This window comes from Talpa occidentalis, unplaced genomic scaffold, assembly GCF_014898055.3.
Source record: "Talpa occidentalis isolate TD23 unplaced genomic scaffold, MPIMG_talOcc4v2.1 talOcc4.13, whole genome shotgun sequence".
Lineage (NCBI taxonomy): Eukaryota > Metazoa > Chordata > Mammalia > Eulipotyphla > Talpidae > Talpa > Talpa occidentalis.
The window spans coordinates 81491848-81507349 of record NW_023601322.1 but is presented as its reverse complement, the minus strand read 5'-3'; the positions used below and the strand labels follow the sequence as shown (position 1 = coordinate 81507349).

Below are 15502 nucleotides of genomic sequence, written 5' to 3'. Positions count from 1 at the left end.
GTTAAACTTTGATGACTTAGGCATAGCATACCAAATAATCATTTATATACTCTGTTAACTCTAACACCTTCTACTGGTTCATCTACAAAAACGTGTTATGCATGCCTTCCATTTTTAACTAAATCACTAATAATTGCCAAATCCTGAGTGTCACACATCAAAAGACTTATGAAAACAGAAAGTGAACACTGGTCTTCGCGAGGTTTGGCTTCGGATGCCATCTCCTCACGTACTACATAACCTCCTTGTGTGAGCTCATGTACCATACACCAAGAACTGTCAGGTTTATAAAGCAAAGTCAAACTTCCTCTCAAGTTTTCAGATATCTACACCCAAATAGCTGAGGAACATGCCAGTGTTCCCCATTTAGCTCAAACTCAAAAATGTATAAGTACCTGAAATCATAATCCTTTTAACTTTAATATTTGTTGCGTACCTACCAAACATGGGGCAAAACACAAAGTCCTATGACACCTACATTATGAGGGAAAACATATAAGTGGATATTTGATGCAATAATAGGCAAATGCCATAAAGAAAAAGCAAGATGAGTGAATAGTAAGCGCATGGGGACAGGGGGAGCTGTCACTGTTTGGGATATGGTGGTTCTAGAAGGCCTCAATCAAGTCACTTAGGGCAGAGACCAGAAAGTATCCCTGAAAAACAATCTGTAGATCCTGAGGATGGGAAGGGGGTTTAGTAGAGTTCCAAAGAGGGGCAAAGAATGTTGGAAGGGATATCAAAAAGGAACGATAACAATCTGAGAGATCGTGATTGCTCAAAGAGTAATGTCCGAGGTGGATGAAAGTAGTTAATTTCCAGGATACATTCTAAATATGGAGCCTAGACAATTTACTAATGAACCAGATGTGGCATGAGTCACAGATGACTTGGTTTGTACCCTAAGATGGGGACTAGTAAGAACGAATTTACACAGGATAAAGAGTTTACTTTCAGACACATTAAATTCGACTTCCATATTAGACAATTACCTGGCAGTGAAACGTACACAGCTGAATAGTTAAGTGTAGGATCCAGGGAAGAAGCACAGTAAGCAAGTAAATAAACATACGAAACACGCAAAAGGTAATAACCTGTATATAACAAGAAGAAAATGGATGAAAGCATCTGAGGAGTGAGTGTAGAGACTCAAGACTGGGACCTAGGCTGCCAATAAAGCCAACAGAAGTTGGGATAAAGAGAACCTAACATGAAAATCGGAAAACTAGGAAAGGGCGTGGGCAAACAGTTGTGATAGGAAGTCACATACAAGAGGGAGGGCAGGGCAGGCCCAGAAAGTTGTAATCATAAATTAGTTGAAGACAAATTCATCAGCTAACCATCATCGACTGGGTTCTGTGATAATGGTAGATTCATAGTAAAAGGTGAATTGTGCAGGGAGGACAAGAATGACAAACGTGTTGGCCTCTGGAAACAAGTTTGGTATAGTTGAAAATATTTTACGTGACTCCACAGTCTCCAATCAAGTGTTATATTTTATTTGGGGGAAAGTTTATGTGTAACTGAAGAAAGGGAAAAATCACCACAATAACAATGTGCTCTTTTTCAGGTAACAAAATGCTCCCTCCGAAATGGCCTCAAAAACCAAAAAAAAGTAAGTTCTAGATTAAAAAAGCAGATGAATTACCACAATATGTTCTTTATGTGCAGATAATATGCATGACATAGTCATTCACTATTAGGAAGTACTAATATAGTTTGGTTCTTACTTAATGTATTTTATTTACTGTAGATACTTATTGCCGAGCAATTCAAGATGAACTGGAGAATAAGCTCCTAATTTTGGACAGAATAGCAAAAATAAATGATTACATAATGTTCCACCAAAATCACATAGACTCCTTCAGGTAAACTTTCAAAATACTGAAGAAGTTATGCACTACATTAAAAATGTCAGGCAAAAAATTTTAAAAGGTAAATACATTATCAATATCATATTTTTTATGTTTGTAGTCTGAACATTTAAAAGATTTCCTCATATTGATAAAAAGTTGCTTTTTCTTCCACATTGAGGAAATTTTATGAGTCAAAAGTTAGAAAATGAATCCCATGCTAGCACATCCTAGTTCACAATATTCTTTCAGGGTAGGGCATATTAAGAAAAATGACTTGTTAACTCTCAAAATGCATTTTAGTTGAAAGAAAACAGCAAACTGAAATCTACCTTTTGAACATAACTAATTCAAACAGCTTGGTCACTGATCAGGGACTCATCAATTCAAGCTGAAATGGGGCAAGAAATGGTATATATACACGGCAACTAAAAAATGAAACAATCTTTACTACCAAAATGACAACAAAAAATTAATGGTGAGGGTTTTATCCTGCAATAGAAAGTTTGACTATTTGTCATATTAACTTTTCATACTTTTTCATGATTTGAGTTTCACAAATCTCGTCTTAAAAACTCAATTAAAAAATGGAGATTTTTCCTTAGCTCTCCATTCAGATTCAATTAAGATATAGTACTACTTGTATGTTTATGTGCTTAGGATTCTAGTTATTACAGTTTTGATTATTTTGACATTTCTTCTTAATAGAGGCTTGCTATCTCTTATCTTTTTCCAGTTTACTAAAGCTCACTGGTCTTTCACGTTTTTAATAGCTGAAAATTAAATTTGACTTCAAAATAATGGTTAACTTTGCCTAAGGTCTTGGGGACTTCTATGTCCTCTTAGAAAACACTAACTGTCCTCCTCTATAAAGACAAATTGAACATCATATGAAACAACTGTTTTCAGACACTGAACAACAGGCAGCACATGACTCTGATCCCTGAGAGACAGAAACAAACGAAAGTCTGTAAGACCACCTGGAGGCAGTTTCTAGAGTGTGCCGCCGGAAGGGGATGCCAAACAGTCTAACAATCTTGCTGAGTTGAGGCAGATTAGAAAGTCCAAGGGAACTAGAATTTGTAAGAGGGACACAGGAAAGCAACTGGTTGAACAAGTCTCAGAGTTCAGCAAGACTGAGAAGAGTCAGCATTCCCTCTGGAGGACTGGACACACTAGGCATCAAGTACAGTCCACAGGACAGCATTTTTCTAAGTAGCCCACCACTAAGGGGGGCTCTGGCTGCAACGTAACAAAGTGTAAAGGGACTGAAATACCAAGTAACTTCATTGCATAAAGGAACACCACGAAAATCTGCTGCCAGCATTGTAAAATTCACAATATCTATCATCTAATAAAAAATCACCAGGCAGGGCCTCCCTGGTGGCACAGCAGTTGAGCGCTGGGCTGCGAACCTGCCCACAGCCTCTGCAGTGCCGGTTTGATCCCTGGACGCTGGGCGAGGGTCCCACAGGGCGAGCAGACCTCTCCTGCCACCTGCTGCTCCCCTCAGCAGTGTGTTTCGTCAGTCTGCCTGTTCTGCTCCCCGCTCTGGCTCTGGTGAATTCTCTCACCCTCCCACGCTTCTGACTGTGCCCAGTGCTTGTATAAATAAATAAATAAATCTTAAAAAAAAAATAAATACCAGGCATAGAAAGAAGTAGAAAAATGTAACCAAGGGAAGAGACACCTGTGAAATCAATATGTATCAAAATGATAAGAGATGCTGGAATTAGCAGTAAGGCTGTTGCAAATATATTCCAGAAGATATTACTCAAGAATGTAAAGAAAAAAATGAATATGATAAAAAGTGGAGTGTTAAAGATGGAATATAGCTGGCGCAGCGGTTGAGTGCTGGGCTGCGAAGCTGCCTGCAGCCTCTGCATCGCTGGTTCGATCCCCGGCCGCCAGCGAGGGTCCCACATGACGCACAGACCTCTCCTGCTGCCCGCTGCTCCCCTCAGCAGTGTACTTTGTCAGTCTGCCTGTTCTGCTCTCTGCTCTGGCTCTGGTGAATTCTCTCACCCTCCCGTGCTTCTGACTGTACCCAGTGCTTGTATAAATAGATAAATAAATCTTAAAAAAAAAAAGTTTAAAAAAAAAAAAGGATGAATATAGCATATGAATTCAAAAATTATTCTAAAATGTATTAATGGCAAAGTAGACCCATTAGATGAAAAGATTGGTGGATCCAAAATCACAGCAAAATCCAAAAAGCACAAAACACCTTACACAGAGAAAGCTTTCTTCAGCCACACCCCATGACCCATTCATTCACCACATCCAGGCCAATATATAGGCACTTTCTTCTTTCAATTTCTAAGCAAGTGATTACCTTTTTCTTCACTAGTGATTCTCTCTCTCGATCCCTTTTCTTCCATTCCTCTGCAAGAGCTTTCATATGAGCCAGTTCTTTCTGCTTTAACTACCAAAAAAAAAAAAAAAAAATTCAGAAAAACCCTAAATATTTAAAACAGTTACATACACTCTGTTTCATACTTCAGTAAAAGTAGAAAAGAAGGTTACGAATCAAAGACAGGGCCTCCCCTGGTGGCGCAGCAGTTGAGAGCTGGGCTGCTAGGCTGCCCGTAGCCTCTGCAGTGCCGGTTCGATCCCTGGCCACCAGCGAGGGCCCCACATGGTGCAAAAGACCTCTCCTGCCGCCCGCTGCTCCCCTCTGCAGTGTAATTCATCAGTCTGCCTGTTCTGTTCCCCACTCTGGCTCTGGAGAATTCTCTCACCCTCTCGCGCTTCTGACTGTACCCAGTGCTTGTATAAATAAAATAAATCTTTAAAAAAAAAATCAAAGACAAAGTTTAGGGGATTCAAATCCTTCAGTGTGGCTTTGTAAAGCTCACATCTTCAGTATTTCTTTAAGGATTTTTTTTTTCAAAAGGACTAGATAGGATATCCATGGAACATAGAAAAACCTGTTATGGAGAAGGTGAACAAAAATAGTTCTTAGTAACATTTAAAAAGTAACCTGATTTTCAAAAATGTCTTCTTGCATCTCTTTCCACATTTCTAACTCAAGTGCTGCTTTGTATTCTAAGGTTTCACGTGGCTCTGTCTGGATTTCTGAAGGACAAGGTGCTGGAGGAAGAGAAGATGGCTTCTGTTGTGCAGCAGATAAACCCTACGATTTGAATTGTAAAAAATAATTGGAAACATAAAGCATTTGCAGAGATGCAATACTAAAGAATAATTTGTTAACATTCGATGCTACTTACCTGAGATGAATCAGAGACAAAAATCTCACGCATCTTCACTAATCCATAATCTTCTAGAGTCACTGTGTAAGAAAGATCTATTATCCTGTTGTTTGACCTACAATTGAAATCAGAAATATCTTAAAATTCAGTTCATTTCCCCAATGGTATAGCACTGAGTAGGCAACAGTTCTTGCACCTGACAGTACTTGCTACTGAAATTGCAGCAGCTTCTATAGCCTTCTAGAGCTGCCGTGTATATGACTTTATTTGATCATAAATATTTACATTAGGAGTATTATCTCACGTGAAATAGTCATTCAAAAACATAATGTAAAATGTAGTAATGAATTTGTGAAGCAAAATAAAAAACCAACCCCTTGGGGCCTCCCCTGGTGGCGCAGCGGTTAAGCACTGAGCTGCGAGGCTGCCCGCAGCCTGTGCAGCGCCGGTTTGATCCCCGGACACCAGTAAGGGTCCCACGTGGCGCGCAGACACGTCCTGCCGCTCCCACTGCTCCCCTCAGCAGTGAATTTCATCACTCTGCCTGTTCTGTTCTCCCCTCTGGCTCCGGTGAATTCTCTCACCCTCCCGCGCTGACTGTACCCAGTGCTTGTATAAATAAATAAATCTTTAAAAAAAAAAAAAAAAACAACCCCTGCTCTCTATGTGTATATTATTTGCTAGGATGACAACATTTGTATATAAATCTTATTGAATATGAGCATTGCCTCAGATAAATCTCTTACTTTAGGAATTATCCTAACATGGTGAGTACTTCTCTCTGTCACAGAACTGCACAAAGCTTTATCATTAAATAAAAACAAAACATTCAATAAATGTATGCTACAAAATTAGAACTCTTGATTAACCAACTTTTCCCACTTTGGCTCGTATCAGATTTTAGAAGAAGGAATAAACTAAACTGAAATATTATATATTTTAGGTAGCTTTCCTAAAATTTCTCCATCTATAGCGCACAGCAATAAAAGCGAATATTTATAACTAAAAAAAGCACTAAAATAACTTCTAGTAATGATTCTTTTGCCAGAAGAATACATTGAGAATAAAGAATTTCAATGAACAGGAGTTGAAACACAAAGAAATTAACCAGACTATGTGATTTTCTGGAATACCCATTCCCAGATTTTAAAAGTGAATAAAAGTTTTACTAAAACCTTTGCTCTCCAGAAGTGACTGTGGCTAGAGAAGAAATTTCAATACTTTTAGATTTCAGTTTCTTACTAACCCTGATTTCCTTCTACGTAAATCCTAAAAGTCCTTTTTTCCTAGTAACAATATACTGATTTGATATTTATATACAATGTGTCAGTTATACTTCAATAAAAAAGTATGTGATATATGTTCAATCCAATTTAAATTTCTAGTGTCAAATTTAAAAAGATCATTCAACAAATATTATTTTCTCTAAAATATGTGAATTAAGGTGGCAATAAATTTCACTGTAAATAATAAATCATTTTAAAAAATGGGAACCATAACATTCTCAGTTTTTACATTTGCGGCAAAAGTTAAAATACAAATAGAAAAATAGCCCCAGACATCTCCAATGCAAAAAATGTAGGCATGCATCATAAATTTGACCTTGAATTACTAAAAAAAGCATAGTCTAAAAATTTAAACTTTTCAGGCTAAAGAGAAGAGGGGTAACCTAATAGTCTGAGTAAGGGTTTGGTACGAGTGTCAGGAACTGAAAAGCAAAGTGGGATGTAGCCCCCAGAGGTCAAGAAGATCAGAAAAAAGAGGTTTTGAAAAGATGAAATTGTAGATAGCTTATCAGCGTCATTAACATGAATAAAAAAGGCAAAGATCAATTTGCCGAACGCATTACCCTTGCGCTGCTATAACGGGCACACTTTCACTGTAAGTTTGACGCCAACACTGTTCACCATTAGAGCCTAGAAAGCGAGATTTTTCTGAAGATAAGACGTTGGAAAGCTGGATTCGGGCAATTCCCAGAAGTGAATCTTTACTCATTTTATCCTTGTGCCATAATTCAACCAGCAATGGAACTCTAGGGAAGAGAGAAAGAGCAGTTCGTCAGCTGTGAACTTTGAATTAGCCTTTCCTGATTCCTTTTGAATCTCCTTAATGTAAGCAAAGATTTTGTCACTTGGAATGTAAAGGCTCAATTCCACAGGTAACTAATGGGAAATGCCATTAAATTTCTATACCTTTCCATGTAATAAAACCCATCACATACTTTTCTTCCGACAAATAAGATCATTCTGGGTGACCCTTCAGGCTTCCTACAGTCATTTAATGAACCAATGATTAAAAACAAAATATTTACTATTTATCATCACATATTAGAAAAAGCTAAGACTACTTTTTAAAGCTACTTCATTACTCAGTGTTTTAACAAAGTTAAAACAAAAGCTGCTGTGGATTTAACCCTCTAGAAATTTAACCCTCTAGGAACCCTCAGACAAAAACTGCTGTGGATTTAACCCTCTAGGAATTCCTCTTTAAAATGTGTATTTTCAGGATTAACTTGGGAAAACCATACTATATACACAATGTATACAATACCTTAAGAAGGTATCTTGCAACTGATAAGGCATAGTTGCAAAATCAAATGCACAGTAAGACTGGGGAAGAAAAACTTCCATGTTTTTCCTAACTTCCACAGGAGGATTCGTCATAATAGGAGCGGCACTTCCAAAAAACGGATATGAGTACCTAGAATTAAAAAAAAAAATACAAAATTTTACACTACAACACTACAGCTTACAGATGAGATTTATAGTTTGTTGGTAATATTCATATTATGCTTCTTTTTAAAGCAAATCAATTTTTTCTAATTAAAAATGGTACGAACAGGGCCTCCCCAGTGGCGCAGTGGTTGAGCGCTGGGTTGCGAAGCTGCCCGCAGCCTCTGCAGCACCGGTTTGATCCCCGGCCGCCGGGCGAGGGTCCCTCATGGCGCGCAGATCTCTCCTGCCGCCCACTGCTCCCCTCAGCAGTGTACTCCGTCAGTCCGCCTGTTCTGCTCCCTGCTCTGGCTCTGGTGAATTCTCTCACCCTCTGGCACCTCTGACTGTACCCAGTGCTTGTATAAATAAATAAATAAATCTTTAAAAAAAAAAAAGGGTACGAATACATTATGTTGTTTTTTTTTTAAGATTTATTTATTTTTTTATGCATACAAGAGCGGGGGTACAGGTCAGAGGTGTTGGGGGCGGGAGAGAGGAGTCACCAGAGACAGAGTGGGGAACAGACAGGCGGACCAACTGAAATACACTGCTGAGGGGAGCAGCGGGCGAGGCAGGAGAGGTCTGCTGCGCCATGTGGGTTGCTCCCTGGCCAGCCGGGAATCGAACCCGCACTGCAGTGGCTACGGACAACTTTACAGATTGCATCATAACCCCTTGTGCCACCAGGGAGGCCCGGTTTTATTCTTATTTGCATAATTTTAAAACATGATATTTTCAGCACTGCTATAAAAATTTGAAATTCTAGAGAAAATGTATTATTTGAATAGCACTACTTCCCCAAGTTGCTTTATAGGTAATCTTTCAATTATCTCCTAAGGTAGAAAAGGAAAATTCTGGTGTTTTGAAGATAACACACCAAATAAGGAAATGACAGGCATTTTGATACACTATAAAAAGACAAAGATTTAGTAAAAAATAAGAAGACCATTATACAGAGACTAAGCTGCCAGGGGCTTAGGAGTTTCCTGAGGGAGTGGGTGCTGTCTTCACCAAGTCTGTCCTCCCAGGAACAAACAAGCAGTTCCCACCATATAGTAATAAATCAAGAAGATATTGCTGAATTTAATTTCTAAGCTTATACTTTCATAACCTTAACATTTTAAGCAGACAGGTTTATCAGGAAACAGAGAAAGGAAAAGAGACAGCTGCATAATCACAGGCAGGCAGAGAGGACAGCTAAAGAACAACATAACAGAATTTGTTCCTTTCATCTTAAAAATCCCATCAGATTAAATGGAAGAATACCTAGCTATGGTGAACTTATTTTGTATTTACAGTCAAATATAAAGATATAATAGTTTAATTTCATCCATATACAACTAGAGTGTGAATCCTACTAGTATAAATTGCTTTTCCTGCAAGAAGAATCCTATGCATCCCCTCTATTACTATATAATTACATGCTCACTGAAATTAAGTCCCCTATTTCTCCACTACAGGATGTACTGCTTTAAAAGAAAAAGAAAACACAGTAAAGGTAATTATTGCAGGTTAAACTTTCAAAAACCTGTGTTGCCTCACAAATTCCATTATATAGTTTCAAATTACAACTTCATTCCAACGCAGAGCAAAACAACACATAATTTATTCAATACAAAGTTAAATGGCTAGCATTTTTTAAAGTGCCATAAAATGACGCAGACAGAAATTTAGCAGTAGTCCATATCAGGTGAATACTATATAGAGGATCATAACTATTTCCTTGGTTTAGAATATCCTTTCCCCTCTGCCAAGTAACTACTAGCCTCTCTCACACACTGACTGGTTTCTGAATCTGTCTTCTTGATTCAGCTGATCTCTTTTTTTTATATGACCCCTGCACCCCTAATATCAGGCATACTACAGGCATAATACAATCTTTTAATGATTAAAACCATGGCCCTTAAGGCAAGAAGGAAACACAGAAATCACCGTTAGTGCTTTCTAAGTGGCTTGTGCAGGCTTCCACCTCACATGCTTCTATAATAAGGTCACATCATCTTAAGAGATATCTTAAGAGCAGATTCTTGAGCAGCAGAAGAGAGATCTCAGTTAAAGGAGCAGATGGAAAAAAGATAAACTAAAGAATAAGTAATGAAACTTATTTTTAGAAATAAGTTTTAGAAGTCATACAAACTGAAAAAAAACTATGAGAAAACCTTTTTCTAGTCTTTGATTTTTGAACTAATATAGTTATGATTTTCAACCTCTAGTATGAGGTAAAATATCCAAGGTAAGTGGTCGTAGAAGACTTCCATTCTATGAATTCACAATTACACTCATCCTTTGATTCTGTCCATTATTTACACCAAAGCTTGAAGAAGATTGGAAATAATCTGATAAGGATTCAGAGAATTTAAAATTCAGATGCATGGATGAACTGATTTAGGCACGTGAAAGGCGGGTCTGCCTCATTAATAGCAGGAAACAATGTGCAGTCACTGACACTCCCGAGAAGGGCAATCCAAGATGGCAGAAAGGTTCTGTCACTGTAGTCACATAAGGAACCACAAATCTATTGCAAATGCTAATGTTTACTCCAAAAGAATTTATGAGGAGACACTAAATACTCTAAACTAAAACACATTACTGTATTACATTTAACTTATATCTCAGCCACAAGACTGTGAAAATATATTAAAAACAGACTGTTGTGTAGTCATTTCACTGAAATATGTTTTTCAATTCTTTATATAAAAAAATGTAGACATTCCACTTACAGTCCATTAAGAATGTTTTTTAGATTTATAGCTATAAAATGCAAATACTAGAAATACAACCTCCAATAGTAATAGTTTTATGGAAAAATCAGATACCACTACTATTTTTGACCTGTGGCATCTTTTCCACTAAACAGCTCATTTTAAGAGTTGCTATATTTTAAACAGCAGCATTAATAAATTATTTTAAGTATCTAGAATTATTCCACCAGAACAGGTAAGACTATTAGTTTTCAAAGCACCAATGCCATTCTGGTTTCAGTTCAAAGTTATTAGAATACAATCTTACTTCTAGTCCATTGATTTAATAAGTGTTATTTGGTGACATTTCTGTCTTTGCAACTCCCCAAACAGACGCAAGGCATTTCACCCCAGAAAATAATACTTTGAAACAAGTTCAAATCACACCTTAAAATACAGTTGATGGGAAAACCAACTTCCAAGTCATGGATACTCCTTAAGTCTATTGAAAAGCAAAAATGATGTGATGTTGCTGGAACAGCAATTTTCTGTCCTGAAACTATTTCTGAAGCAATGGACGTAGTCACTGGCTGGACCAGTGAGGCAGGTACAGAAGAATTGATGGCTAAAAGAAACATAAAAATAACAAAGAAAAAACAATTCCACTAAATTATTCAGATAATTTAAAGATATTATCTCATTTACATTTACACATTGAAGCAAGGGATATATTAGGTTTAATAAACATATGAATAATAAATCAATCTCTAACAGTGATGAGCTCCAAGTTATTGGGTTGTCAGAAAAGTCATGATGTATTTTTTCTTTATTTTCTATGCAAACGTGTCATGATTTTTGCAACAACACAATATATAGGCTTTAATTTTCATCATAGAACTACGTAAAAAAGGGGGGGGGCTTACGATCAATATAAAATTACAAAACCTAAAAGCACAGGCACTGATACATACATTACTAGGATGACAGCAGTCTGGCAGGCACTACATTTCCAAGAGGTAGCTGAACATAAGTTAGCATTCAGAGGGCTGTATCTGAGACTTGAGGCAAATGAAATTACATCACTTTTTAAGTTTTTTGGCTACTTCAGGTATATATGACATCATCTAACAGAGAGCTAAGACTTGAAGAGAGAGGTATCTAGTCCAATTCTATCATGGAGCAGAGATGTTGAATGAGTCTTACAGCTACTGAGTGACAGAGCTATAACTTGCACCCATCATTTTTAACTCCTAATCCACCAGTATTACTTTTAATTACTAAATGTAACTGTAGATCCTTATGCAATGGACGGAAAATGTTTATCCAACTGGATAAATATGCATGTTTAGACTCTCAACTGTAGGATAAAAAGTGATGACTTAACTGTACAAAGTAGTTTTTTCCCTAAAATTCCAATGGATGTAAGACATTTGATAGCTTATTAAAGATCTATTTGAGAGAACTGTCTTTCATTTTGTTTGAATAGGCTATCATTTCTAGTTTAAGATACTGTAATTACATTAAGTTTTTTTATACCATCACACATTATTAGTTCTTTACAAAACTCAAATGCTACTTAGAACCAAAAAAACTCAGATTTTACAGTCATCTAATAAACAACGATCAAATACCTAAAAGCTCTGCAAAAAGAACATCTTACCCTTTGGATTCGGTTTTGGGTCCTTATCAAACTGCAAGCTTTCCACTTCACTTTCTGTTGCGTCATCTTTTGTGGGAGGTGACTGGCTGGGAGGCAGAACAGGGGACACGCTTGGAGATTTGGGCCCAGTAAGTGTCTTCTCCTTTATGGGGGTTAAAACTTTCTTCTTTGAATGCTGTGGCTCATGTTCATTCTGGGTCTTTAATTCAATTAAAGACTAAAAACAATTTTTAAATAAAGTATAATTTGCAAAGAACTTTCCTTCATAATTAAGCAAAAAACTTGACGTTGTTTTTTAGAAATACAAGCTTCCTTTCCCAGTTTGGATATTCCTAGTCTACTTTTCTTCATAATTTGCAAATTTTCTTATAGCATCTAGGACCAGAAAAAGGAAGATGAATAGGAAGGAAATATGATATCCAGAGCTGAGTACCAAAATACATATTAATAGGTAAGAAGGGATATTTGATCAAAGAGGTCAGATATAGTATCTGTGGAAATGCTTGTAACACAATACAAAAGAGGCCTATATTCCTTTAAAAAAAAAAAAAAAAGGCTACTATGTTATTTCTCCTCTCTATTGCCTCTAAAAATAAATGCATATATAGCTTTTGAACTCCCATTTCAGCTTTCTATCTTTAATTCACAAACCTATATAAAGATCGGTTCTCTGAAAGAACAGGAATCTAATACTGACTCTGGAGATATAACAAAGAAAACATGCATTCAAACAAATGCCCATCTCAGTTGCCCAAGAAGAGTATGAGGGCTGTAAGGCATTATTAACAAATCAAGAACCTTATCTTAGCTCAGGCTGAGTCAACCAGAATAACTACCATTAATGCAGATTCCCAGCAACTAGGCCTAAAAAATGATTTCCTTTCAGGGGAGTTCCTTTTCTGCCATTAGTCACTGATTATGAGTTGGGGGGTGGGGTGAAGGTGCGGGGAACAGTTTCCACTGTGCATGGGAAGGCGGTCCTGAAAAGTGCTGCAAGGTCACTTACAAACCAGCCATGGAAGCCACAGTGCTTTTCAGAAAGATCTTTCCAGAAAGGAGGTACTATATAATGTAGATCACTAATTAAGAGTCATCAATACTTTCTTATACTAAAGGACTGTTCTCAAGTTCAACCTTTGTGAGTAATCAGGAGAGGTAGTGGAGGAAGGGAAGGAGGATCACTACTTGCCTGGGCATCAACGCCTTCTCTCTGCAGAGCCACAGAAACTCCCACAGTTGGGGCTAGCTCCACAGGAACAGGTGCCAGCTTTTGCTTGGCTCGGTTTGGAGGTTCAAGGGTAAAAGCACCCTCAACTGTAACTGGGCGCTGGTTGATTTCTGTACTACCCTTTTTCAGCAATCCAGTTAAAGGTATTTCTGTACTGCCAAGTGACTGATCGCCACAGCAGAGATGGATCTAAAATGAAAAGAATAATCAAAATTGGGCTTTATACTTTTCTCCTAAGCATATTAAATTTAACAAAAAGTTTATGAGTCCCAGGCAGCAAGTATAATGGAAGTTACCTTACTGACCTGAAGCGACCAAGTAATACATTCTCCCACAACTGTTAAACTGTTGATGAAACACAGAGCTTGCCAAGAACTCAACAATAATGGTATTATATCTTTTTCATTTGTTCTTTCAGTGTAGTATATACTCAAATGTTACGGCCCTTTTGTCTGTTACTTGGTGACCTGTGGTTACTCTAAGATTCTATTATGCTACTTTCCATATGCAGATTGTGTTATAAATACATTGGGTTAAGTTAAAAAAAAATACCACAAACACTTTTTTCTATTTCCATTTTAACATTAAACGCATATAAATTAGTAGACCCAGCCCTACTTGGAAATTACAGAATCTCAACGTGTCTTATTCATACACAAAACACGTTAAGAATTTCTTTGGTCTCTTTTCTTGGCTTTAAGACTTTAATAGTTTATCAAAAGTTTGACATTTACTATTCTTTTCCCTTAACTATTCCTTTAACTATCCCAGAATTATTCTTTTCCCTTACTATATTGAAGCTTTGACAAACTTAGCATTGACGTGACCAATTAGCTATCACTACATGAAAATACTCTTAGTTCTACCATCAGCAATGACTTAAAACTTATTTTTTTCCCCCATCTTCTCCCCACTTACCTGTAACTTATTCTTAATGGTAGGTGCAATAATGGGTTGGAGAGAAAGGATTTTTATGACTTTATTAAATATCCATGAGAATCAAACTAATAAAGATCAATGTTTTTCTTAAGGCTTGATTTGTGAGATACAGGAATGATATATTATAGAATAAAAGTAAAAAGTGCTTTTTTCCTGCATTTTATTATTTTAAATAATCTTGTTTTCTCAGTGTCTGGGATTTATCAGAACCACCCCTAAAATTTAGCTCCGTTAATATTTCTTAATGCTTCTCTTCACATCCTACCCCAAAATATAAGCAGTCTAATGACTCATCACAGTAAACAAATGACTATCTAACCCTACATTTCACTACTACAACTCAGTCCTATTAAAAGTAATCATAAAAGATGGAACAGTAATTTTCACAAGGTTCACTTTTAAATAGAGTTCAATTTAAATATAACTTACCAAAAAAATACTCAAGTCAGAGGCAGGTTTTAGAAAGCACTGGTCTCCTTGCTTTTCATAGCAGTAAAACATATATAAATTCTGAAGTCTAGTTTGATCTGCCTACTATCTCCACTAACAATAATGAAACTTTGCTAAGTTCCCAACTCTGGGCTCCAGGTTTTTATTATAAAGAACAGATACACCACTTTTCTCAGTAAGCTCCTAAAATTATCAGGAAAATTCCTAACATTTAAAAGAGGTAGCAGTGACATGACCTCTACTACTGAAATTAGAGAGTGTAAGTACCTATCTAACACTTAAAAAAAAAAACATTGCTAATAAAAAAAATTGTTCTATAGTCAGTTTTCAAGGATTAGTTTTTATTTTTTTTTTTTTTTTTTTTTAATAATAAATTTTATTGTTGTATTCCCCATACAATTGCAGCCCCCCCATTCTGACCCCAATCCCTCCCCTCCCGCCCCCACCCCCCTAAAAGTGTCTCTGGTTCATAGTTTTTTGTTGATTTTGATTTTCACTTTCTTATAGTTATTCGTTTTCCTGGTCCCTTATTTAAGTTTTCTAGATTCCTGCTATGAGTGAGACCATCCGGTATTTTTCTTTTTCTTTTTGGCTTATTTCGCTGAGCATGATCCCTTCCAGCGCCATCCATGTTGCTGCAAATTGCATGTGTTTATCTTTTTTGAATGCTGAGTAATATTCCATGGTATATATGGACCACATCTTCTTGATCCAGTCATCTATTTTTGGGCATTTGGGTTGTTTCCAAAGCTTAGCTATTGTAAA

The 15502-nt window shown here is 36.9% G+C and overlaps 1 protein-coding gene across 4 annotated transcripts in view; it reads right to left on the bottom strand.

Annotated features, from left to right (window-relative positions):
* The window catches only part of CEP120 (centrosomal protein 120), a 67844-nt gene that overhangs the window by 21970 nt on the left and 30372 nt on the right, over positions 1 to 15502 (bottom strand). For all 4 annotated transcript variants that reach the window (XM_037509450.2, XM_037509452.2, XM_037509453.1 and 1 more), the window contains 8 exons: positions 13310 to 13537; positions 12121 to 12337; positions 10908 to 11085; positions 7616 to 7765; positions 6915 to 7097; positions 5084 to 5180; positions 4837 to 4989; positions 4189 to 4278 (listed from right to left, as the gene is read on the bottom strand). In XM_037509450.2, the coding sequence (XP_037365347.1) occupies positions 4189 to 4278; positions 4837 to 4989; positions 5084 to 5180; positions 6915 to 7097; positions 7616 to 7765; positions 10908 to 11085; positions 12121 to 12337; positions 13310 to 13537 (1296 nt within the window). The remainder of the gene's footprint in view (positions 1 to 4188; positions 4279 to 4836; positions 4990 to 5083; positions 5181 to 6914; positions 7098 to 7615; positions 7766 to 10907; positions 11086 to 12120; positions 12338 to 13309; positions 13538 to 15502) is intronic.